The 24661-nt window shown below is 46.9% G+C and overlaps 1 protein-coding gene across 2 annotated transcripts; it reads left to right on the top strand.

Annotated features, from left to right (window-relative positions):
- Positions 1–891: 891 nt before the first annotated feature.
- Positions 892–24381, top strand: GPR20 (G protein-coupled receptor 20). 2 transcript variants are annotated; one of them, XM_063178567.1, is made up of 2 exons: positions 892–929; positions 23031–24381. In XM_063178567.1, exon 2 carries the CDS (start codon positions 23051–23053, stop codon positions 24110–24112), a length of 1062 nt encoding a protein of 353 aa, XP_063034637.1. In that variant the 5' UTR covers positions 892–929; positions 23031–23050; the 3' UTR covers positions 24113–24381. The 2 variants fall into 2 exon arrangements, with proteins under 2 accessions (XP_063034637.1, XP_063034628.1); XM_063178558.1 differs by lacking the exon at positions 892–929 and adding an exon at positions 13522–13641.
- The last annotated feature ends 280 nt before the right edge of the window (positions 24382–24661 follow it).

Here is a 24661-nt window from a genome sequence, read left to right as displayed (position 1 = left end):
TTACCTGAGGCTCTGAGATCCAAGTGCTCAATGGTTTGCATCACACTACTCAACAGAAACCTAAAAAAAACCTCACCAGCATTTAGGGCATGAAAGCCTGAGTCTGGAATTCCTGGAAGTTATGTGGTCATGCAAAGGCATCTGGCTTTGCTCGTGGCCAAAAGAAACCCTAAACATAGGTGTGATTGATCTGCTGTGCACAATTTGGTATTAGTGATCTCACTTTCATGCTCCACTTTCTGATGGTGTTCTCCAAATCCCTCACAAGTATCAGCCCTTTCCACACCCCCTAAAAATGCTCATGCACCCTTTGGCTGCACAGTGAGTGCACCGGGCTGGGGGAGGGAAATTCTCTATGTAGAAGGTAGTGAGGTACTGGAACAGGCTGTCCAGAGAGGCTGGGGATGCCCCATCCCTGCAAGTGTTCAAGACCAGGTTGGATGGGACTCTGAGCCACCTGGTCTTGTGGAAAGTGTCCCTGCCCATGGTGGGGGGTTAAAACTAGATGTTCTTTAAGGTTCCTTCCAACCCAAGCCACTCTAGGATTTCTATAATTTCTGTGTGAGGGTCAGGTCTCCAGTGTACCCATCTTCAGGTGATGAGCTACACCCAGGACTACCTGGTCTTCTTCCATCATGATCCCCTAAAACCTCCCACCGCTGCCTGCTCACATCACAAAACTTCAGCTCATCCTCACTCCTCTCCCTTCCCGACCCCTCCCCTCTCCCCTGAAGACATCCTTTTTACCAAAACGAGCCGTGGAGGCTCCAAAAGACACTGACGTCAACGCAAAAGTAAACCAAGGAGGTCTGGATCCTGTATCACCCATCCCGCGCCGCCCCGAGCGCCGGGAGCGAGCCCACGGCCACTCGCTCCGGGAATCCGCTCGGGCTCCGGGCTCGGCAGCTGAGATCGCTCATCCCGGCAGGGTGAGTCCTGCCCGAGGCGGGATCCGGGCTGGGAGAGAGCGGGGAGAGGGAGGGACATTCACCGGCTGCGGCTTGGGAAGGCAGCGTGCTCTGATCCCGGCTGGGATGAGAGCTTGGAGGCATCCAGATGGGGATGGGAGTCCGTGGGAGCTGGGTCGGGAGCGGAGCACGAGGGTTTGGATGCGAGGTGGCTCCACGTGGGTGGGAATAGCGCTGGAGAGGAAGGAGAGTGTTCCTCACCAGGTGCTGGAGGGTTGGGGAGTTCAGAGCTGGTGCAAAGGAAAAGAGCATCATCGAGGGAAATGCAGGACCCTTCCTGCTCTCTCTGAATTATCTGTTTGGATGGTAAAGAGCCCTGTGAGGGATTCTGCATGAAAACTTGAGTATTTCTGGTAAACTTCCATATACAGATTACTTGTGTCAAGTCCAGCTGCACACACACCTGTGCATCCCACAAGTGAACCTATATAGAGATGCAGAGTTAGACACAGGATTTTTAGTTTCAGGCCATGAAAAAGTGATCTGAGAAGGCTCAAAATGAACTTTATAGTTTAAGGTTAGGAAGCAGAAAACTTTCCCCAGGGAAATGATATGGAAATGTCCTTACTCTGATTGCTGTGTGGGTCGGGGAAGTGGCTGGAATGGCTGAAAGGGATGAATGGCCTCACTAGGTCTGCTGGCAAGTCTCTGCCAAGTGGGACATGTCTGGCCACAGTACAGCACAGAGAGAGCATCTCCCAGTGTTTACACAGCCCGCACTCAGTGGCAGTGTGATGAATTGGCAACGTGGCTCTTCGGAATCATTTCAGCTGTGTTTTGGTGACAGGAGGCGCCTTTTCCTCTAACATTTCTCACATGCCAGGGCCAATTGCTCTTCTTCAGCAAAAAGCCAGCTCTTTTCCTGAAATGACAGCTCCTTCTGCAAAGCGAAAACTTCCCCATTCAGAAATAAAACAGTGGGCATACAAGTTTAATCCCCATTACTTGTGCATGACGGTCCCAGTTGAAAACCACCAGGGCGAAAACCTCTGTCGCCCACGATTAGATGCAATGCTGCATCCCAGCTCACTCTGTAAATCTCTCCCTGAGCAGGGGAAAGCTGGGCAGCCATGGAAAAACGAGGCAGAAATGCCCACCATCCTGCTATGTAGCATCTCCAGCAAAAGCGAGGGCAGAAGCCTCCCTTTGGCAGAAACCTCTTTACTAAGACATTTTCCATCTCCTTTGTGCACAGATATCTCTGCCAACCCACAGTTAGAAGGAAAATCCCCATCTTCCCCCCATCCTTTCTTACAAGAATACATGTCAACTTAGCAATGCAATTGAGCAGCTGCTTTATTAATCTATTTCAGAGCAATTTCCCTCACCCTGCTCAAGCCTCCTTCCCTATGTCCCCAGTGCACTGAGATAAAACACAGACATGGAGCCACTTCTCCCCTCCCCACAGAGCCTAAAGGTGCCAAAAGCACCCCAAAAGTCTTCCTTCCCCAGTTTTGAAGCAGAAGGCAAAGGCCAAGGAAGGATTTGCACATGAAACATCGCTCACAGCACGTTCTCTCCGAGCAGAACAGAGGAGGCTGCTGAGCACAGCAATAAATCCCACCAGGCGCACGTACAGCACCGCCACAGCTCTGCTCCCCCTCAAGTGCATCATGCCCTTGGGATGACGTGCTTCTCACAGGGATGCAGGCTGTCCTGGCCCTATATCCCCTTTCAAAGGGAGAAGACCAAATCCTGCACTCCAAGTTGTCAGAAGGGCTGCAGGATTTTGGCAGCCCACGTTTTAAGGGGCTGGAGACAAGTAAAGGGGATGTTTAGCAGGCAAGTGCTCATCACCTCAGGGTTCAAAGAAACCTCACCCATTAAGGACATGTGAATCTTGATGCCTAAAAACAGGAATCCAAATCCCTGAGCCTTTTTAAAATAGGAGACAAAAATTCCCCATTGGAGTAACATTCTAAGTTCAGATTTTTTGGACTTCAAGTCCAGATTGGATGGAGCTTTGGACAACCTTGTCTAGTGGAAGTTGTCCCTGCCATGGCAGGAGGCTTGGAACTAGATGATCTCTAAGATTTCTTGCAACCCAAGCCATGCTGTGATTCGATGATTCTGTGATTTCTCCTTCCACCCTGGGCTGTTATAGAAGGTTTGTATAAATGTCCAGTCACCATGTTTAGGAGGAGGTGAGACTAATTATTACCTAAAGGTACATGTTAGTGAACATCCCATGACTCCTGGTAAAATCTACAGCCCCTTCTGAGGAATGTCTGCTACTTCTCAGCCAACTCATCTGTAAATACTCTAAGGACCCTTCCTGCTCTCTCTTTTGCCTCTCATCCATTTTTCATCTTTGCATTTTAATTTGTTGCTTTTAGCTGTACATTTTTGCAGATCACAAATAGCTGAGCAAATCCAACTGATGGCTTAGCAGGGAAACACTTCCCATCCAGTAAATCCCAGAGAGGCACAGCAGAGTCCAGCCAAGCATGACAAAGTCCAGAGACAGAAGTAGTCGTGCTGAGGTGAAGGATGAACCAGGGGAATAGAAAAGTGAAGCCCAGAGCCAGAGTGGAGGATCAGTAAAGCTGTGGGGGTCAGATGGGATTAGGCTGAGCTGGCTGTGACAACCAAAGCAATGATGTCACCCATCAGGATGACACTAACCAGGGATGTTGCTGTTCAGTCTCAGCATGATATTTGCTGGGATCGATACACCATTAGTGTATAGACACAGAAGAACTGAATTCTTTATTACCTCTTACACGTAATCTATAAAAGATGTACATCTCATCTATCACAGCCTGAAAAGCACCACTACAGTCATTACCACACAACAGAAAGGAGGGCTTCTTCCACACTGATGCAAAAAAGATTTACTGTCAAAAGCCCCTTCCTCTTCATGGCTCCAGCCACCTTCTCTACAAATATCTGCCAAAAAGATGAGGCTCTGGGAAATGCCTCTAAGGCTGAAAATGTAGGGAATGGCTTCCAGTGTGCTGGTCCAGCAGACAGCTTCCCATTCTTGAATGTAATTAATTTGTCATCCTGTCTATGGGACACATAGAGAGATGGATTTGGGACACTTTGGGGAGCTGCCCCATATTGAGACTATCACAAGTAATCTTTAGCCTCATAGACAAGGGCAGGGATGCCTGTGGAGGTTTGCCAAATTTTTGTTTCATTCAGAGCTACCAACAACTGCAAAGACCTACACATCAGAGCAAATTGTTTGCTGCAGGTAGGCATTAGCAAGGAGAAACAGCTCTGAGCACACTGACCCACACAGAGACCAGCACTGGCATTTGTAACCCACCAGGGTCTTCTCAGAGTGGTGAACTCAGAAGGATGCAGCAAAGTGGGTACCCGGGCACAGCAGGAGAGGGCACTGAGACAGCCTCAGCAGGAAAAGTGGCTTTTTCCATGACATGAAGGAGGTTTCTAGCACTCAAGTGCAGAGGGCAGGAGACTGCTGCAGGTCACACACCTCCACCACACAGAGCTACTAGTGTGCAACAGCCTCTCCTCTCAGTGGGATCTATGGTCACCCTCTTGCTGGTCTGGCCATGTTCCAGCAGCTGATCCTGAGCAAAGTCAACAGGCAGAGTACACCTTTTCCTGCACCCACCACAGTCTAACTGATCATTATCCATCTCAACAGAGAGGCAATGCATTATTAGGCTTATCAGAACCACAGAAATACAGAATAGTCTGGGTTGGAAGGTACCTTAAAGGTTGGACCTTACTTCCAACTCGGCTGCCGTGGCAGAGACACCTCCCACTATCCCAGGTTGCTCCAAGCCCCATCCAGGCTGGCCTTGAACACTTCCAGGGATGGGGCAGCCACAGCTTCCCTGGGTGACCCAGTCCAGACTCTCCTCCCCTTCACAGTGAACAATTCGTTGCTCATATCTAATCTAAATCTATTCTAGTTTAAAATCATTCCCCTTTGTCCTATCAGTAACTCCTTTTTCAAAAAGTATAGAATTATAGAGCAGCTCAGGTTGGAAGAGACCTTAAGGGAGACATTCAGCCAGATGCAGTTTCACCTTTATCCCCCAAGTCTTTTTCTGGCAGGACAGAGAGAGAAAGCTGAGTTGTCATGCTGGGTTTCACCTGCTTGGCACTCACAGAGATGCAGCTCCCCGGCAGCCAGGCTGGCTCCTTTTGCCTGGGTTGAATATGCCAAGCAATACATCTCTGAGAAAAATCCAGGCTGCCAAGCTGTGTTATGCTGTCTCCAGCTACCAATTATGTGGATAAATTGATTCTTGTTAGAGTGATAAAGTAGCACAACAAATACACTTTCAGGAACCAGGCATTTTTCACACACCAACTTTGAGGCTTCCCGCTGCTTTGATCAAACGCACAGAAAATTGTCTGCAGGCTGCAGTGGTGTTAGAGACAGACTTGTGGAGACTGAGGAAAACCAGCAAGAGGCTTAAAATACACCAACTTGTCCACATTTGTGCACTATTTTGCAAGGCAGGTTGATCAGATGCTTTTTGAAGGGGCCACCATAAAGCTCACTCTGACCAGCAGCCGCCTCAGAGGATACCCAGGACTGAAATAGCAAGGGGCAGACGTCAGGAATCAGGCACTGGCAGGAGAGGGAAAGGAAGAGGAGTCGTGCTGCCTCTGTCCCTGCCTAGATTAGATCTGTCCCATACCAGGGCTGGTCTTCTCCCACTCACAACAGTATCAAGTTCCCCCAGAGAATCAGAGCTTCTAAGATGCTGACATTAATAATTCCCAAGTGTATTATTCTTTGTGAGCAGCTTACCTAAGGAAGTGTAAGATTATTTTAAACACTCTGATTTATTAATACACCCAGGATGGCTCAAGCCACTTGTTCTTGCCCAAGGGAGTTCAGCAATGGAGCCCAGCATCTTGACTCACAGTATTGGGACTGATATATGACTAGCTATGATCAGATGGCGTATCTAAAAATACAGAGCCTGCAGTTTATTTTTCTTGGAAAATAGACACCCAAAGAAGCAGAGCCTAGTTTAGCAATCACAGCAGGCTGGATTTTTGCTTTAAAGAAGCCAGCAGAATTTGCCCAAAAGGTCCCATCTTAGGTTGTGTTACAGCCATGGGATTAACCTGTGGCTCCAGCACCATGGGGGAACCTCTGGCTGATGCTGTGGCTCTAACTCTGAATTACAGAGGACAGAGATGCTGACTGCACATCCCTGCCCTAGGAGACACAAGCAATAGGATTCCTCTTACCCAAAGGAAGTCTCTACACTGAGACCATCACAAACTGGGCTGATCATCTGGTCCAGACTGGTGTTAATGAACTAAATCATGCAAGACAAACCCACCTTGCACCATTCCCAGGGAAGCTGCCTGGACATCTCCACAGCTGTTATCAGGTTTGCCTTCTGTTGTCTTTTCTGTAAATTAAACAAGCCCAATTCTGCTGGTTTGCCCTCATGGGTCATGTTTGCTGGCCTTCAGGTCATTCCAGCTGGTTTAGTTTGGATGTTCTCCAAGGCAGAAACACATCCCCTTTCATTAGTCAATTTAACACTATTTATTACATGTAATAGTGCTTTTGTAGAGAATAATCCCTCCAGGTGACATGAAAGGCAAATCAAACAGCAACTTGCAGCACTCCCAACATAACAAAGAACTGAAGCTGTCAGTACCAAGATGAAGGTATGGAAAGGAACGATTCAGCAGTGACAAGTGGAGCTTTTGCTCCTGATAAAAAATTTGCTTTGAGACCTTAAGCACAAACTAGAGTAGGGCCTTGGTCCTCCCTCCATCATGCCATCCACTGACCACACCTCAGTGAGTTCAAGACCTCACCAGCAGGGACAACTTGGTGCTGTCTGTAATCACATCCCAGACAGAGAAAATATCCCCTTGGATTTCTGAACTGTCATGTTTCCACCTGACTCAGGTCTCAGCAGGTGGGAGACAAAAGGGTCCATGACCCCATATCCAAACATACCACCACCACCACAAATAGTACCAGCTGGGTTCTGCTGCCCAGCCCCCTCTTCCATTTGTTTTTAGGAGAAAATTTATTATTTTGGTATTGTGGTTTCCAGTAAATCACGTATGTGATTCCCTCCTTTCCTTCCTGAATATTTCCCAGAGCACTTCTGCACATTGTGCTTAGAGGGATGGTTTCAAACATAAGGAAACTAAGGCACCTCCCCAGAAAATGGGGTTTTTGTCCCCAGTGAGGCCCCTCACACAGAACTTGCTTCAAGGACAGGATCTGTAATTCTAAGCAGCTGAGAACACAAAGGAACACATCCCCTCCAAAATAAAAGGAAAAAAAAATCAGCAAATGTACCAGCTTCTTCCAGAGGCAGCGATTTTAGGAATCACTTGTAAGCAAGCAGCAGGGTGGTTGTTGGGAGTTTTTTTTCTTCCCAAATGGGGCCCTTTCTTTTCTTCCCATTCCTACAGGGCTTTTCATCACTGTGGCATTTCCTACGATAATCCCCCAGATTTATGCTGCCCTGTTCCAGATCTGAGCATTGCTGAGCTCTGTGCACGTCTAACAAAAGACAGCCCTGCCCTGAGCCCTTCCAAATCTCTCCAAACCAGGCAAACAAAGGGAATGGGAGAGGAGGATTAACATGTTTGCACAGAGTGAGCAGGGAGAGGATGACTTTCTCTAAAGCCTTTTTTGAGGTTTGTGCGTCCAAGTACCAGATTTTCCAAGTTGCAGGTGTCCTTCCTCCTGGGCTAGATTACTAATATAGCAAAATCCCTAAAAATTGAACAGATGGCCCTGGGAGTCTCCTGCTGCCCCTTTCCAAATTTGTGGTCACTGTTAAATCAGAGCAGGTGGAGACACCAGACTGGGTCCTTAAATTCCCCAAAACTTCCTTTCCATGGGTTTTCAAGTGTTCCTCTGGCCTCTGCATCCTTGCAGGGCTCAGCACATCTTGAGTTCAAGGTTTTCTAGCTCAGCCCTGCCACGCTGCACTTCCCACTGCCACAAACAGGAGCAGAGCACAGAGAGCTCTCTGGGGGCTCTTCAACCATCCAGGACCAACAATCCTGCCAATTCCTGCTCTGCAGCCTTCAAACCAGAGCTGGGCAAGAGCCACTCCACCCAGCATTGACCTCCCAGGGCATGGTGCCCGAGTTATGCCAAAGCCCAAAGCTTGTGTAGCTTTCCCCTTCAAGCATTAGTGTCTCTGTGTGCCCAGTGACAAACAAAACCAACAGGAAATACTTTGCTGGGAATGGGGAGAGTTCTGCAGTGAGGTTATGACACTGGACATTGAGTTCTTGGCAATTAGCTTCTGAATCTTTGAAAAAAATAGGAAAAAAAAAAAAGAGTCCAAGGGTGACTGGCCAGACCTGGCCTGGGGGGCCAGAAAGGTCACAGTGGGACCCTGCAAAGGATCCCAAAGAGGTTTGGATCAGTAGCGGAAGGTGAGAGATTATGTGCTTTGTTGGGTGGCCAAAAAGTCCTGGTGGCTCATTTTGCTGATGCCTTGAACTGAGGAACCTTGTGAGAACCCTCACAGTTGTGAGACCTGTGGTAAACTGGGCAGACTGGGATGGAGAGAGGGATCCTGGCTCACCCTCACATGGTGCATTTATAGCAGGTAAGGGACTTCACACCCCCTGTCATGCAAGAACTGGAGACAGTCAGGACCAGTGTGCTCCAAACCACTCAGGAAAGACCTCAGGGCTGCCCAGAGGAGCAGCTCTTTGTGCACTGCAGACATCTTCATTTTTCTTTCAGCTCAACAGGTTCATCAGCAAAAATGCCACAGCCTGGGGGGAAAATGGAGGGGGAGTCAGTGGTCAGCAAAGCCAATTCTCAAATATGCAGCAGGCAGGCAGGAAACTGGCTCCTACACTCCTCCTCCCCCATGCCTGACTCACCCAACAGGAGAGCCATGGCCATCATTTTAGGGCACCATTTGTCTTTCCCTGTCCCTCATCAAGCAGATGAATCACAGCTGGATCCCAGCAGAGGCCTCATATGGGGAGAGTCTGATCTCCCTCCTTGCACAAACACACAGATGGGGAGCCTGTTCAGAGGCAGGGATACAAAATTATGGTGGCTTCCAGCCCTTGCAGTGCTCTGAGGACAGCAAGTGACAGTCCAGCAAGTGCCTGTGATCCTGAGCAGTTGGCAGAGGACACAGACTGTGTCCTGCAGAGCTGCTGACGTCAGGAAGGTACAGCTGCCTCTGGACCCTGCTGAGATGCCATCAAGAGAGCCAGCTGGACCATCTTTTGTGGCTCTCCACAGCCCCTGTTATCCATGCTGACAGTCAGGTAAAAAGCCCAGGGAGTACTGAATATCACTGGGGGAGCAATCCAAGCCCTCCTTCTCCAGGGATAAGTAGTTCACATTTCTTTGTCTGTTTGGTGTTTCTATCCCAGCATCGCAGGAAAGGGATAAAGGCCATCCCTTGGAACAGATTCTGTCTAAGAATTAAGAGAGAGAACTCTGATCTTTTCCTCCAGTCCTTCCAGCTGCACCGTAGGCATAACCAGCATGAATGTCTCAGGGTTCAGATCCCAAAGCAGTCCCAGGACCTCCCAGATGTCCCAGCATGACACACCTGGATCACTAAAAGAACAGCAAAGAATGAGCTCTCAATAGCCCAGTAGGTGAAGCCACATGTTGCTCTCTTTGGCTCCAAACAAGCAAGGGCCACAGGCTAAAAGCCAGGCTGGAGACAGATGCCAGCCTCAATCTTCAGGGTTTTTTCAACTGGACTTTCCTTGGATTCTACCAAAAGCACCAGAAAAAATCCTGGATCTGCTTTCAGGGTCTGCCCATTTGTCATTATATTTCTTCCATAAAGTACCAGCTCAGAAGACACCAAAGAGGAGTGCTCCCACACACTTCTTTATGATAAGGAAGTGTAGTGGGGTTGAATAACACCTGACATAGGTAGAAAGTTCCTACATATTTGGGGAGAGCACTGTTGTCCTCATATTTCCCCCTAAATCAAAGGTGACTCCTGGAGGGTGGTTCAGTGCAGAAATTTCTCCACACCTGGTCCAGCTGTGAGAGCTTGCATGGTTCTCTGGGTTCTGATTCACAGCATCCCATAATAGCCTTGGAGACCATGGACAATCAAGATTTTAGGGCTCCTGGGCAGTGCATATCATAGAGACATAGATGAACTTTTTTTCCAGCCCTTTTTAAGGCCTAAGGACATTCTAGGGTAGATTTACCAGAAGGAGGAGTAGTTGGAAAGGGTAAAATGGGTGTAAATACTCCTCAATGCCATTCACTTTATCTGCCATGGTAAAGGGTTACTCACCTGGCAAGCTAAAATTGTTGCCCCTCCATCAAGCCTGCTGCTAAAAAAAGGTTTTCCAGATAGGACAGTGAAGATCCCACCCTTCAGTGTCTTCCATGCAGTGAGGATCCCACTCTTTGGTGACCTGCACACAGTCATGACCATGGGTAAAGGCTCCTCAGTTTTCTGAACTGTTATGTCTATGTCCAACACCTTCTGGGATAACAATTCTCCTTCGCTGCTGAAGAAAATAATTCATTTGTGAGGATCTGTTCAGCATAACAGAACATAAATTCAGCTTCCTAAAAAACCACAGGCATGTTTGGAGATTGGATTTGGGTCCTTTCAGAGCTGGTCAACAGAGACACCTTGAAAGCTAATCTGGCCATGTGCCTTGAGCCCATCTCAGCTCTGTTGAAGTTCATTATGCAGTGCCCAATCTCACTCTCTTCTTCCACAGCAGGGGATCAAAGGATGCTCAGTTCCCTTTTTTGAACAGGACTGGAAGAGTACACCCTTCTCCTGACAAAAACAGGGCACATCTCCCCAGAGGGATGTGCGGTATCAGCTTTCTCTCCACCTCCCTCCAGAGCTGTCTGGCCTCCTGCTTTTCTGTGCCACAGAAGATTTTAACCAGAGCCCTATTCTGTATAGCAAGGTTAAGGGATTGCTAGGAATTACCGTAGGCTAGTAGCATCCTTCCCTGATGTCATTATTAGTCCTTCTATGTGCTGATTTTGACTGAGCCAATACCTTCTTCCACCTACAATCTCACTCCAATATTTAATACCATTGTATATTCAATGAACAAGCTTGAAAATTTTCCATTTACTAAAGCCTTACTCTTTTTTTTTTTTCCTGCCTTTCTCGCTCCCTCTGGGAGGATGATAAATGACTGAAAATCAAGAGATGATAGAAGCTCTTCATTTATCAGCTATGGTTGCAACTCCTAAAGCTGAGTGTGGGAACTGGGTCTGGGACAAAGCATGGCCCTGAGCCCGGATGTGCCTTCTCCACCTTAACAGCAGCATCTGCTTCCCAATATGGCATGTTCTGCACTATCTCAGGCACAACTTGAAACTTTGCAGCTGTTGCCACTCAGAGCCTAGCTCTAAATCCAGCAAGGAGGGAGAGGCTGGGATAGTGGGGGAGTGCAGGGCACTGATTATCCCAGGCACAGGGATGGGAACGCAGCTCTCATGTATCACGTGAAAGCAAAAAACCAAATCAGTCCTCACAAAGGAAGAACCAGACATTCCCAGAGAAGGTGGACAGAGTGCAGGTACCAATAGTTCATCCCGGAGAAAAGTCATCTCTTTCCTAGAGCCTCACAAATGTAACTTCAGAGAGTCATTCCCTAAATATAAAAATTTTGTTGACAGGCTGGGACAAACTTAAGCGTTTGCCACCATAGGCATTGAGATTGACAGAATCATAGAATTCTGGAAAGGTCTGGGTTGGAAGTGACATTGAAGACCGTCTAGTTCCAACCCCCTGCCATGGAAGGGACACTTTCCACTACACCAGGTTGCTCCAAGTCCCATCCAGCCTGGCCTTGAAGTCTTCCAGGGATGGGGCAGTCACAGCTTCTCTGGGAAACCTGTCCTGGTGCCTCAATTTGGTCTCATTTTACCCACCCTGCCCAAGATTATACCATGGGTTGGTTTCTTCTCTTTGTTTTTACCCCTGTTGAACTTCCAGGATGGAGGGAACTGAAGGCAAGATGATCACCCAGACAGGGCTCATGAAGACTTTCCAATCACACTTGCTTCCCAAGCATAAGGAAGTGAGAAACAAATGAAAGTTCAGGCATGTGCCTGAGCTAGAGGTCAGTTATGGAATGCCTGGATCAGGGGCTCATAAAGCTAAGGAGGATGTTCCTGAAACTGGGGGAACAGTCTGCTCCTCAATGTGCAGAAACTCAAAATAGAAAATCAATAAAATAACCAGACAAAAAGGATCAGCTCAGTCTTGCTGGGAAAGATCCAAGGGTGAAAAAGTAATTCCAGAAAATGAGGTCAACCTTCTCTAATAACCATAGCTACTGTTTGTGCTCCAGTGAGACATGCATGTGTGGAGTTTACCTCTCCTCTATTTATGGATTTGGCCTCTTGACCTGGAATTCAATGCCTCTCAGTTGATCCTGTTGTGTTGTGACAGGCCATATCCTGCGTGTTTATTGCATTGGCACCAGTGTTGTCTTTATCTAAAGTGTGATGCAGGCCAGGGCTGATACTAAAATCCAGCATCCATCCTCTCTGTATTTCTAAACAACCAATCTTGATGTAAGTTCTCAGGTTTTTTCTGCCTTTTCTCCCAGAGGAAACCTCTAAAGCTACTGAAAAGCTCCTGGGGAGAGCATCTGTGCAAATCCCAAAAAAAGATTGGGTTTTGGTACCAGTTTACAGCAAGAAATGGAACTTGAGATGAAACTTGGTGGACTTTAAGTCCTTAGTGCATCAGCCAGCAGAGATGTCTTGAAAGCTGCTCTAGCTGTGTCATTTGAACCCATCTCAAAAATGGGATCATTCATTAAGCTTTGCACAATGTCAGTATCTTCTCATGTATCCAAGGGTGTAGAGATACTTAAATCCCCACTCTGAGACACCTGACACCCACAATGACTCTACCACCAGTAGGGAAGGGTTGTATGAGGATGGAGGAACATGTTGGAGGGCTCCTTGGTGGACCTCAGACTCTATTGCCACCCATGCTCAGCCATTTCAGCCCTAAATAGATCTCTTTATCTCCTCTCCCAGATGACTGCAGCAACACTACCCAAGTGTGCAGGGAACCCTTTGGTTCCCTGTGCCAGGGGTTTTCTCAGGCTCTGGACAGCTGGGTTGGTCCAAAGCACATCACAGGCTTTGTGGCATTTGGTTCAGCACCTTCCTGCAGCTGCCAGGGATGCTTCTCTCTATTCCCAGTTCACATCAGGAAGAGGAAAAGAGGGGTATTTTCCTCATGTCACACATGGTGGTGGCATTGCAGTGGCCTTGAGCTGGCAAGTTCCCAGCAAAGAGATTTTGTTCTCACAGAGACACAAGAAAATTGACCTGGGGGCAGTTTTAGTTTACTAGAGATGTTCGGGCATTAGCACCGTGAGTACGGCTGGAGCCCTCTTCAGCATTTACAGCACTTCATAAATTTCAGAGAGATTTAGGGCAAGGAGCCAGATGTTTGGGGAGAAATTCTGAACACTACAGACAAGTGGAAATATTTTTTTTTTTTGGTAGTGTATATTTTTTCCCATTAGTTGCAAGGCTATATTTAGAAGGGGGGTGGGGAGGGGGAAGAGAGGGAGAGAACGCAAGAGACAGATTAGGCATTTCTTCGTATTCTGTAGTCACTCCAGTTGTTCTGCTTGTAGGAACAGATGTCTCTTTCCTGGGCTGATAGCACTCAGGTCCACAAGGAAATTTTCTTACCAGCAGTTCCTCTAACATAGAAGGGAGATCGGGCCAGAGGTAAGTCAGTCCTTCATGCAGGAATACACTGCAGGGACCATTGCAGGGAATGCTTTGGGATATTGGTCAGAGACAAAGAGGGGGCATGGGATGGGGGACAGTGGGAGGCCAGGGAAGATTTGCTGGATATTGGACTCCAAGTCCTGGCTATTGCAACAGAGAGCCCTGGAAGGGGTGGGAGCGGAAAGGGTCCTGCAGTGAACACGTGGATGAGCAGCTCGGGAAGTCTCTGGCTCTGTCCATGCAGCAGGTGTGGAAATCCCTTGGGAAGTGCCTGATCAAAAAAGCCAGGCTGTGCCAGCAGCTATCAAGGGCTGCAAGGAGATTCTCCCTTGTGACTTTCTTTGCTTTTGGGATTTTAGGCAGTGTGAGGATATTTGGTTGTTCTTTAAGGAGATGGAGGTAATGGAAGCGTGCAAAGTTTCAGGCTTTCCTCCTTGAAAAGTACTGTGGCAGCTCTTGTGAGGAGCGGGGTGATGTCGTTTGTGCATGCGTAATCCCAGGTGTAATTAAATTTTGGTGAAATGCATTCAGGAAGGTTTTGGAAGCCAAGAGAAGAGATGGTGCACTGCCTGGAATGGGGTCAGCTGCAAGTGCGAATGTTTTACCTGTTTGGCTATGCAGCAGGGTGCAAGCTCAGCTCTAGGAGAGGTGCTGTCTTCCCTCTCTGAACCCACTGGCTGGGTTAGTAGAGGAGAAAGCAGATCCTTTCCAAGGTCCTTAGCAGACCCCTGCAGAAATGCTCCCTGCTTTCACAGCAGCACACTCACCAACAACACTGAGCTTTTCCAGGTTAACCTGGTGAATCCAAAATTTGCAGAACTCTGAAGGCACTGTGGGGTCTGCACAGCACTGTCATATGTGCCTTGCTAAGGAAACCAGCCTCCCAAAGGGTTAAGACATGGTTGTCCATCCTGAGATGCCTCAAAAACTCTCTGCTCCCTAACTGGGTCTCCCACCTCGCTGCATTCCCTGGGCCAAGACCACACATTGCTCTGTGCCTCAGTTTCTCCCTGCAGCCAAGAGAGCAGCACAGCTTGGAGTGAGTGCTGGGAGGCAGAGCTGATCCCTCTGCATCACCCCTGCATCCCTACCTGCACTGGTGTCCTGTGCTCCCTGGGCTGTGAGCATTGTTTCACCAGTCCTGCATTCCCTGGCTGTACAGGAGCCCAGGTATTTCCCCAACAGCAGAACTCTGCTGTTGTTCTCCTTTTATTGCCCTTCTCACCTTCTTGCCAACAGACAGAGCAAGCAGGCAGCTGAAGGCAGAAAGAGGAGAAAATTTGCAATTAAAAATTTCCTTCTTAAAAGCAAGCAGCAGCACACAGGCCAGTTATTGTTTTTGCACTTGCCTGTGAAGTTCCTGCATGTGCCTATATGGTAATTTTCACTGCACAGTTCTCCTTGCACACAGCCACAATAGCTGTTATTCCAAACTGACATTTCCAGCACTTTGTCTCAGGCACCCTGGAAACACTCAATGGATTACTGTAATCCCTATAAAATCAAATGCATTTCTTTTTTACTGTTACAACCTCCCAAGAAGACAGGCTCAAATCCATATTTACTGGCTGGACCCATAGGAGTCCAAATCTATATGTTTTGTTTAAGATGCAACTTTTTTTTTTTTTAATGTTAATCATGTTGGAAAAAAAAATTCCCAAAAATATGTGTTTTCCCCTCATGTATAATGGTCCACAAGGGACAGAGAGGGATACACTCAGGAAGTCATGCTCTGATTTCTCTGAAAGTAACAGAGCTGGAAACACACAGCACCTACTGCAGAGATGTCACTCCAAGCTCCCTTGTGACAGATGGCACTTGGTTCAAGCCCTGACAGGGTATGAGATATTGGTCTTTTAAATGCTAGCAGCATGATTGATAGAGCATTCACCAAGACACTTGGCATTTCTGTGATCTGATAACACAGAAAAGAGGGACATGAAAAATACAGTGGAATTGATAAGGCATTGTAGACATCCAAATGTTCAGGAGGGACTTTTCTAAATAGTGTAGTATAAACAAGCAAAAAGAGGCAAACTACCTTTATTATTACCTTTCTTATAGGTGACCAGTACTAGCAAGCCTCATCAGAGATGTGTTGGGGGACCTCTAGGTGCCTTCCACTGCCGGGTGGATATTTGTAGGTCTGGAAGGGCAAAGTATGTACTATCCCACTTCTCCTTTTGCTTGCATGTGCACATCAGGGCTCGTTCTTTCAAAGATTGAGTCATTTCTGCTGCAAATGGCCATAGAGGAGGTATAAACTCATAAGAAACTCTGCCAGTATGTGAATTTCCTCCTCTGTGTATCTCTGGGAGCTTCATTTCACTGTTTTCATGCACACTCAGGACAAGGGCTGAGAGAAAACCATGCAGACCTTTCCAAGTTTTAAATGGATTGTCTCTGGGGTGCCCAGGACTGTGATCTGTCACCTGGTTTTCAGCAGCAGGTTCAAGCCTGGATGCAGAGAGTTGGTATTTGGTCCAAGCCAAGTGGCTTCAGTCCCATCTGGGTCACTTTGCTCTGTGGAGAAGAGGAATGCACTTTGGAGAGCTGTGCTCTCCCTCATCTAACTGGCAGTGATTCCTCATGGCCTAGGGTGACCTGCTGGACTAAATCATTGCTTGGGCACTCACAGACTATTTCTTGTCACAAAACGAGCTAGGGATGAGTGTGCCTCGCCTTCCAAGGATGTGATTTTGGGCTTGGGCCCATGGAGAGCACAGGATCCACCCATGTGTACACACAGCATTGAACTGGGTGTGGAGGGTGGAGCTCAGATCACAGCACAGGGCAATATCCATTGCCCATCCACACCAGGGCCTTGGAGATGGAGGAGCACACACAGGCAAACTGGGCATCTCAGGCAGGAGGCAAACAGCTCAACAGCACATCAGCAACCCAACAACCAGCACTGCATCAGCCTCCACACATCCTCAGTCTGTGATTGCTTACAGGCCTTGAAGGATTACCCCTATGCCTGAGACTGGAGATAGATGTTTTCCCCCTTGCCAGATGGGAAATCTGATTTTCATGGCCAACATTAGAGATTCAAAAGTCAATTTTTGGGGGTTAATCTCTCTTAGCCTTGAGAACAAGCTGTATGAGGAGCAGGTGAGCTGACTTGGTCTCTTCAGCCTGGAGGAGACTGAGGGGAGACCTCACTGAAGTTAAAACTTCTTTGTGAGAGGAGGGGCAGGCACTGCTCTTTTCTCTGTGGTGAGCAGTGACAGGACCTGAGGTAATGGCCTGAACTGGTGTCCAGGTAGGCTTATATTGGATGTTAGGAAAATGTTCTTCACCCAGAGGGTGGTTGGGCACTGCAACAGGCTCCCCAAGGAACTGGTCACAACACCAAGCCTGACAGAGCTCAAGGAGCTTTTGGACAACTCTCTTGGGCACATGGTGTGATTCTTGGTCCTGTGCAGGGGCAGGAGTTGGACTCTGTGATCTTTGTGGGTCCCCTCCAACTGGGGATATTGTGTGATTCCAGACAAAAGCTGTAATTCAGCACATGACCATTCAAACCACCAGACAAAGTAGGACTTGCTGGGGATCACACTCTTTATGACACATGGGCAAGCAGACCATGGCTGAATTGTGCCAACACCCAGCAATTAGCTATCATCTGTCCCAGTCAGGCCAGTTCTCCCATGCATTGGCATAAATCTGAAATTATTTCTCTTCAGGAAAACAACAAGAAGCAGGCAATACTCTGTTTCACAGAAACCATCCAGCCCTGTTTGCTGTGTTTCAATGCCAAAGCAATTGTGAATTTGCAGGGAATAAGACCTAAATGAAAGGATGTGTAGTGGAGAGTGTTAACAAATGACCTGCAGGTTCACATTAGAGGAAACAAGGATCACTCTCAGTGCCTGTTTGTGTGGTTGTCAGCTCCTATTTCCTCTGTCCTCCTAATGTTTTTCAATCTGCTGCCTAATTTCAACTAGAATCTGGCACGAGGGAAAGATCACCTCAATTTTCAGGAAATTAGGCAGCAAAGAAAGGAGAAAGTCAAACAAGTGTTGGAGCCAAGGGAAGAGCTGGAATGTGAGTGCTCATTAAGGCAGCCAAGTGTCCACATGGGAAAAAGTTATAATAAGCATCTCAAGCAGGGCAAAGCATTCCCCCAGCCCTGCAAGCCACTGTGAGACATGAGACTGCAAGAAATCAGGTGTCATTTAATCTGACACTCAGAAAACTATGTGTTTTGTGTCTCCAAAATCCCTTTTATGTCCATGGCATTGGAGGAAAAGGAATAATCCAGCTCTGCTCTGGATTTGGCAATTTCTAACTGCAATTCCTCAGAAGGTGGGTGTTTCACACACTTGCTCCAGCCACCCTCGGACCTGGAGGTTTAAAGGAGACCTCGGTGCCCAGGAATCAAGTGAGAGCAGAGATCTGATGCCCACGAAAATGGGATCTTACCTGCCCTTAGAACAGTCCCATTTCTGCTTTGGAGTAGAATCTGTCTCCCCCAGAATTATCTTTCTTCTCACAGCCCAAGGGTCAGATGGGCACCAGCTTTTTCCTTTCAGCAGCTGGATTCATTCCCTTTCTCTCCCTTTTTTCCTCTGTTCCCCCTGTCAGCAAACCCACCCTCCCCAGACTGAGCGCAAGACACATAGAGCAAACTCTACCACATATAGAGCAAGGCCGACATGCACAAAAACACCATATTTGGCCAGTGTGATCCAGAGTTGAGTGAGAGCTTGCCAGAAAGAGAATCATACAATTTAAATTGAAAGAGAGTGAGTTTAACCCTTCATTTATAAATATGATGATAAATCACCCAGGGAACTTTAAACACCGGAAGGCTGAAAAGCTAAACACACACTGCTGCCACCCCAGGCAGCAGAATATCACCAGCAGGCAGGACAGGGTGAGGGGAACAGGGAGGATGATAGAGGAGCCAGGTTGCCATATCAGATGTTCCAGTTCAGGACAGGGAGATGAGAAAAGCTGGAGCTGTTTATACTAAATTACACTCGTGCTTGTTAACGTCCTTTTCAACTTTCCGATCCCAGTGTGTGGCTCTGGTCTTCTCTGGGTCTGCACGCAGAGATCCTTTCTGCACACCAATAAATAATCCTTTTGGCATGCAGTTAGGGAAAAACTCAGTTGTCTGACCTGCCTTTTCTTCTGTATCATATTACTTGAATTGCTGAGCCAGATCCAAAAGTCCCCTGGGCTAAGGAAGTGAACCCCGTTAATTTCAGGAAGGTCAGGGTGAGCCTTAAGGCTGTCACCAGGCACAAGGTTGGGTGAAATGGAATATGGGATGGTCAAGGATCTCCTCCTGGAGCAGACACAGCACTGGGCTGCCCATGCTAAGTTAACAAGTGTGATGCCAAGCAGTGAGTGAGTGAGGGAAGAGGCTGCAGGACCTGTTTTCAGCACAGTGACCATCTGTTTCCTATTTGGCCCAAGAACGATGGAACTGGTTGTGTCACACAACAATGAGAAAGTATTTCAGAGCAAGTCCCCCTCTCCCAATGCTGAGCTGGGACCTTTATCAGAACGAGGGAAAGCAGGTCAACCTCCATTCTCTGTCCCTCCCTTTATCCCATTTCTACCCAGATTCCTGCTGTACTTTTAAGGAAATGCTACCCACAGTTTCCCAGACAGACAGACAAAATCCAGCCTGAGAGGTGTAATATAACAGCCCAGGCCAACCGGCACGGTCAGACAGCACTCAAAAGGATGCATGTTTACCCATCTTGGGCTTTGCAGACTGCCAGCTCCAAGAAACAGGGTTTGCATGGAAATCTGTGGGGCTGAGAGATCAGGAAGGTATGAAGTAGACTAAGCTCCAAGCTCTTTAAGGGTTTTAGGAAGGAGGTTAACCCAAAATCTATTTGCTCTGTAAATAAAGGTGGTTCTTGCAGCTCTGCATGAGTTCATGCCATAGTCACGAGTAATAAATAGTGCAAAACACAGCAAAATAAAGGTTTGCAGAGGCTGCAAAGTTTCTCATTAATTTAGCCTTGCCCCTCACTGACTTCCATATGCCACCACGTCATGGTGATGAGTAGCTGAAATGACTCACTTTAACACCTGTGTGAGTATGTCTGATGGTAGGGAAAGAGACTTGGTTGAGAGAGTATTTGGACTCCATGAGAGGAAGAATTCAAAATCTTTGGAAATGTTTAGCTTTGCTCAGACACAAGGTCAAGCTGCCTTTCTGTGTTGCAAATAGGGGCAATGTACCTTTCTCACAGGCTTGGAGTCCCACAATGGAAAAATCCTTAGCAGCTGTAAACTGGGGGTTTGGTCCAGCTCCATCTCATTAAAAACATTCAGAGGAATTCTGTTGCTTTGCTAGTGCAGTTCTCCATCCTTTCTGCTTATGAGCCATGAGATGAGAGCAGTCCCACAAAGAAAGGAAGAGGCCATTCACCCAAACATCCATCAGTAACAATTTGATTAGATGAAGATTTTTCCCACCACAGCCCAAGAGGCAGCTTTTCCACAGACTGTCAGGGAGGAAATCTTCAGGATTAATTAAATTTGCTGGGACTTCTTTCATGTAGTTGTTTGGATTTTGAGTTCAGATAGGGCAGCAATGGACTGGGAAAGCTCTAATGCAGCACTTCTTTGCATATTTAATTTGGCAAACACAATGTTACCTGTGGTTTTTCAGCAGTTTACAATATCTGGAGTTTATTTCCTTGCACATGGGGCTCAGTAGAAAAGGTGGCTATGTAAGCCAAGACATTGTATATGCTGATTATTTTAATTTTCTATTTGTCTGTAACACATCCTACATCCCTCAAAGGTATTGTGAGGATGAAGAACATTTGAATGTATTTGGAATTGCTGATTTCATTGAAAGAAAGGCAAAATAAGATGAATATCAGGTGTTTGTGATAAGGGATCTCAGACTGAACAAAAATCTCCCAGAGGAGGCAAGCTACTAACAAGAGGCAAAATCAGAGCAAACAGCCAGTGCCATGGAATTACAATGAGAAGACAAATGCATGTGCAATTCTATAGAGTTTAGTGCAAGCTCAGGGATGGGATGGGTGATTTTGTCTTCTCCCCTTGCTCAGGTATGTGTCTGAACACAGACATACACTCTCACAATGCACTCCAGGGGCACCAAAGTCTTTCTTTATTCCTTGGCTTCCACAATGCTCCTCTTGATAGCATCTGCAAAGAGAAAGCTGGGAGCAGATCCAGGCATCTGCTCATTTCAGTTTGTTTTCATAATTAACAAAGCGAAACAAACAAACAGAGGAGATGGTGAGAATTTTAGGAAATCAGTAGAAAATGAGCCAGGATTTTGCATCATCCCCATGCTTCTTTCTCAGGTGCCAGACTTTGCAACTCCACTACCTTCAGCCTACTTTGGGGCCAGTTTTTCCTGGTTTTCTCTGACAGTGTGCTTGGCACAAAATGTGAAGAGACAAGACTCTCTCTCAGGAGCCTGCAGGCTCAGTCAGACCCAGACAAAACGCCATGAACATGCGTGCCACTTTGGCTGCCACCAGAGCTCAGTGCAGGGGGAGGTAACCTGGCCACTCCCAAAACACATGATGTTCCAATGTCTGGTTTCTGCTGGGGATGGCCTGGAGGGAAAAGGAGACAGAAACTAGCATTGCTCCTCTCTGCCCAGTAGTTCTTTGGGGCATTACAGGTGGTCTGACCCCAGATTTCAGGATTTTGGTCCTGCAGTGTATTCTGGCACTAAGTCGGATCTCAGGAAGACTCTATGTTTCAGCATCAGCCATTCCAATGGTCAATTCAACTCCTTGGGCTTCAGTGTCTACCTAAATAAAATAAATTTACATTTGATTAGAAATATCCTTCTGAGCTCAAGGACATTAAAAACCAGCTTTTTCCTTCAAACCAGTTCCACAGACTGAGAGGCAAGAAGAAACTAGAGCAATCCCCAGATTCCAGGCCAACAAACCCAAGATCCATCATGATGGCAAAGTCACTTCTCCAAGAATTTTCACACCTGGTCTTCTAAATTCTCAGTCCTAATCTCTGCTTTTTCTCAACAAATGTTCTGCTTCACTCTCACCTGGCTTGAATGAACCAAGCAGAGTAATCACAACTAGGCTGTAGCATTCCATGAGGACTGTTGATCTTGAATGTTGCCAAACACTGGTGAGACACATCAGGAGTGTTGTATGCAGGAAATGCAGAGAGACATGAGGGGCAGGCAGAAGAAGGCTTTGGCACTCATGAGGCAGGCTCAGAGCTGCTGTGGTGTTCTCTGGACTCAGTTAGTACTGTCCCTGCAGAACATTTTCTTTTGGGCAGCAGGAACTCTCCTTAGGACCTACTTTTCACTTTTGTCCTAAGTAGCTTCCTCCTCCACTTTGTACACAGCCACCAACAGCTTGAAGCACCTCACAGGTGATACAGCACCTTTGGTCCATCCTCCTGATCCCCATAAGCACAAAAGGATTGAAGGAAGGGAAAAAAATCTGCCAGAGGATGGGGTATGCTTGGGGGAACTGGATGGACATCCTGACTCCCTCAGCAATTCCAGACTTCCACACTGAGACACCCAGCCCAGGCACACTGCAGTTCTGTGAGCACTCGGAGATGTGTTTGCAGCTCCTTGTCTCCCAGTCCTTCTGCATTTGGCTCATTAGCAGGGATTTCAAACCCTCATAAATCAACTCTTTCAGCATCATTCTCTGCTGATCCAAGCTGATTTTTTTAACCTCAAAGCCCTGCCCAGCCACTTTGAGATATTCCAGACATTTTTCAACCATTTATTTTTATTGAAACCAGCCAAGTCTCTGTATATATTGGGTCTTTTTTTTTATCTTTTAATATACAAATCAGTTTAAAATAGTGTATAAGTCAGGAATGATTTGCAAATTAAACTGTCAAACCCTGGCAGGACCAGTGGCTTAAAACCTTAGCTTGAAATCTTCTGGCTGCTGTTGCTGTGAACACAGATCTGTAGAAGATGCCACACAACCTTCTTCTGCTTTCTCAGATAATTCAGCCTTTCTTTGATTCCAGAGAAATCTTACAGCTCCTGAAAACACTGCTGCATGTAACTCTCTAATGGGATCACCTGCCCAAGGCAAGGGATATGATATTTTAGGAAACAAATGCTGGGGTTATGGTTATGCAAAGGTCTTCTGGCCTTAAAATCATTTTTGTACAAGTAAGAGGAAGAGAAACTTGAAGTGGGGTGTGTGTCTCTTCCCTAAAACATGCATCTGGAACCACTGCAAGGCACTAATTATAAGTCCAGGTATTTCCTTGCAATTATTGGTAATCCCATATTGGTAGATGGGGATCTACTACTCAGGATGTGCAAATATGTTGGTTAAAATGTTTTTAAGTGACAAGATTTTTGAGCCCTAAGGAATGCTGACATATTTATCACTATACCTCCATTTCTTTTCTTCCAGATTGCTGAAAGTCAGTGACCATGCCGACCTCCTCCACCCAAATGCCACCCCTTGACTCTATCAACTCCACCGAGGAACCTAACTCCAACATCAACTTGTTCTCCAAGTTCCTCAACTCAGACAAACAACTGTTCACAGATTTTTATAACCTGTGGATTGTCCTGATGGTAGTCAATGCCATAATTTTCCTGGTGGGTGTTGTGCTGAACAGCTTGGCGCTGTATGTCTTCTGCTTCCGTACCAAGACAAAAACCACCTCTGTTATTTACACCATCAACTTGATCGTAACTGATCTCCTGGTGGGCTTTTCCTTGCCTGTCCGGATCATCATGTTCTACAGTTCAGGGGATTGCAAGAATTGTTCCTTGGTTCACATCTTTGGTTACTTTGTCAACATGTACTGCAGCATCCTCTTCCTGACATGCATCTGCGTTGACCGCTACCTGGCAATAGTGCAGGTGGAAGCTTCACGTAAATGGAGGAACCCCACCTGTGCCAAGGGCATCTGCATCTTCATTTGGATCTTTGCCACCGTGGTGACTTTCTCCATCCTGACCATGGCGATACGGTTTGCTGAGTGCTGCCTCTCCAAGATCCTGGTCCTGATGGTCTGCGAGTACTTCTTCCCCCTCATCATAATCATCTTCTTCACCACCAGGATTATGTGTGCCCTGTCCAAGCCCAGCCTCATGCACCAGAGTAGGGAGAGGAGAATGAGGGCTGTGCAGCTCCTTATCACCGTCCTCATCATCTTCATGATCTGCTTCACTCCTTTCCACGTGCTACAGGTCGCAATCTCCATCAACCCAGACATGCCCCACAACGTCAGCCTCGTCGTTTACCACGTGACAGTGACTCTGAGTAGCCTCAATAGCTGCATGGACCCCATTGTCTATTGCTTTGTCACCAATAACTTCCAGTCAACCATGAAAAGCATCTTCAGGAAAGCCGAACCAGAGCATACTAATGCAGACATCCTGGGTATGAACAAGAACTCCAAGGGTTCCAACGCAAACATTGCCTTCTCAAACACAATAGGAAGCCCTCTGAGCTTGCCATCACCAAGCAGTGTTCAGATATAACCCACATGTGATGGGACATGTTGCAGTAAGCCAGTGCCATGGTGCTGGAATATTGATAGGATGCACAGTACTATAGTTTTTGAACTCTTTGTGTTTTAGGCTGAGGTTCAGACCAACAGTGGTGGAATTTATTCCTCAAGAACATTGTGGTCTGTTTGGAAATGGAACCTACAATGCTGTTAGTATCATACAAAAGAGAGTCCATAATTACTGTTCCCAGCAGGGAAGTTTTCTTTGTATTTTAATACAGACATTTTGCTAGCAACAAACTCTTTACTGTGGTTTTCTTTGTCTGTTTGTCATCATAATGCAACACTTCTAGGATGGCTTAGAAAGCAGGATAGCTGTGGTTTGTAATGAAAGATTTTGTGCCTATATACTTAAGAATAAAGGACAAGAAGGATGTTTCCAGAGCTATCCACAACAAAGATTTTAGATGCCAATGAAATGGGAAAGAAATATTCTAGCCCACATGTCACTAGCGACAACTCATTCATTCCTGAAAAAGTCTGAACCTTCTCAGGGAAGAGATTAAATCAAGCAGTGAAA

The sequence above is a fragment of the Melospiza melodia genome, chromosome 1 (genome assembly GCF_035770615.1).
Source record: "Melospiza melodia melodia isolate bMelMel2 chromosome 1, bMelMel2.pri, whole genome shotgun sequence".
NCBI classification, from domain to species: domain Eukaryota; kingdom Metazoa; phylum Chordata; class Aves; order Passeriformes; family Passerellidae; genus Melospiza; species Melospiza melodia.
The sequence above is the reverse complement of the archived record's forward strand: the minus strand, read 5'-3'. Positions and strand labels throughout refer to the sequence as shown.